Source organism: Sinocyclocheilus rhinocerous, unplaced genomic scaffold, assembly GCF_001515625.1.
Source record: "Sinocyclocheilus rhinocerous isolate Xijiao unplaced genomic scaffold, SAMN03320098_v1.1 scaffold372, whole genome shotgun sequence".
Taxonomy (NCBI): Eukaryota; Metazoa; Chordata; class Actinopteri; order Cypriniformes; family Cyprinidae; genus Sinocyclocheilus; species Sinocyclocheilus rhinocerous.
This window is the reverse complement of record NW_015626057.1, coordinates 34,075-35,482: the sequence shown is the minus strand read 5'-3', so window position 1 is coordinate 35,482 and position 1,408 is coordinate 34,075. Positions and strand designations below refer to the sequence as shown.

General features: G+C 41.3%; 1 protein-coding gene across 1 annotated transcript in view; it reads right to left on the bottom strand.

Annotated features, from left to right (window-relative positions):
* The window catches only part of LOC107709917 (A-kinase anchor protein 7-like), a 14,985-nt gene extending 13,819 nt beyond the window's left edge, over positions 1-1,166 (bottom strand). The window contains exons 1-2 of the mRNA XM_016514586.1: positions 860-1,166; positions 544-722 (exon numbers count right to left, since the gene is read on the bottom strand). Of these exons, the coding sequence (XP_016370072.1) occupies positions 544-722; positions 860-870 (190 nt within the window). The 5' untranslated portion in view covers positions 871-1,166. The remainder of the gene's footprint in view (positions 1-543; positions 723-859) is intronic.
* Between the last annotated feature and the right edge of the window lie 242 nt (positions 1,167-1,408).

Genomic DNA, 1,408 nt, shown 5'->3' with positions numbered 1-1,408 from the left:
CCATGAAGATATTTTGTAAGTTTCCTACTGTAAATATATCAAAACTTAATTTTTGATTAGTAATATGCATGGCTAAGAACTTCATTTGGACAACTTTAAAGATGATTTTCTCAATATTTAGATTTTTTTGCACCCTCAGATTCCGGATTTTCAAATAGTTGTATCTCAGCCAAATATTGTCCTATCCTAACAAACCATACATCAATGGAAAGATAGTTTATTCAGAATGACCCTTATAACTGGTTTTGTGGTCTAGGGTCACATATTGTTGCATTTACTATTTGCATTTAGCATTGATTTTCCTCCAGACCAAGACCCAGTCAGTACCTACAACCAGTTTGTTTGTGTTCAGTGGACCTGACTTCACACCTCCACTTATAGTGGAGGAAACCCATTTATAGTGTCAAAATATTATTTGGCACCGCTGTGCATTAAGTCAGTCTTATAAAATGAAGCCTTAAATCAAATGATTTGGCATCTATTCCTTTAGTCAAAGCTTGAGGTAAAGCACAGGACACGTGGACAGTAGCATGCATGTCTCACCCTTGGTAGTGTTCATCTGTTGTGTAGTGTTGTGTTGTTGTTGTGTGGACACAGAGTTATTGTTGATCTCCTCCATGATGTTGGCCTGCTCTTGTGCACACGCTATGGCAGGCTGTAGACTCACACAGCAGTGTCTCTGAGCTCTGACACACAGCTTCACCTGAGCAGACTGAAGAGCTCTAGCGAACAGAAAGTAGCGGCTGATCATGTCCACACAAACTATCCGGATTGTTTCTGGGACAGTCAGCTGCACTGTTGTATGCGATTTAATCGCAGTATGTGTTTGTTAAGTGTGTAAATAAGCTCTTGATCTTACAGTTCCGCCATTAAAGCGGCGCGGTTTCCCTCGTCAGGCGTATTTCTGCATTTACTGCACTGCAGGAATCAGGATCAGCTTTCATGTTAAAAACAGACCTCTCAGTGTTTACCGCATACAACACGACACACATGTTACGGGTAGTCAGAGGGGACACGCGGTGCTCGACGAGAAAGCGCTTCGAAAAACAACGGCAGGAATCGTTTACACACAACTGAACATTCTGACATAATTTATTCGCTCTCCTGTAGTTTCAAACCTGATTTTTCGCCCCAGTGGAACACAAAATAAAGATGCACTATATGGACAAAAGTATAGAGACACCTGACCAACATCGCATTCTAAATCCATAGACATTAAATGTGGGGTAAGCGATTTTTCAAAAACACTTTAGAAAACCGATTCGGGCCGAATAGCAAAACAAACTTGTAGCCAATCAGCAGTAAGGGGCGTGTCTACTCAGGATGTGGAGGAGAGCGCGTTCAGTGCACGGGACGGACATTAGATTTTGTGGTGACATTATGACCTGAATCATTTTTTGACAATTCA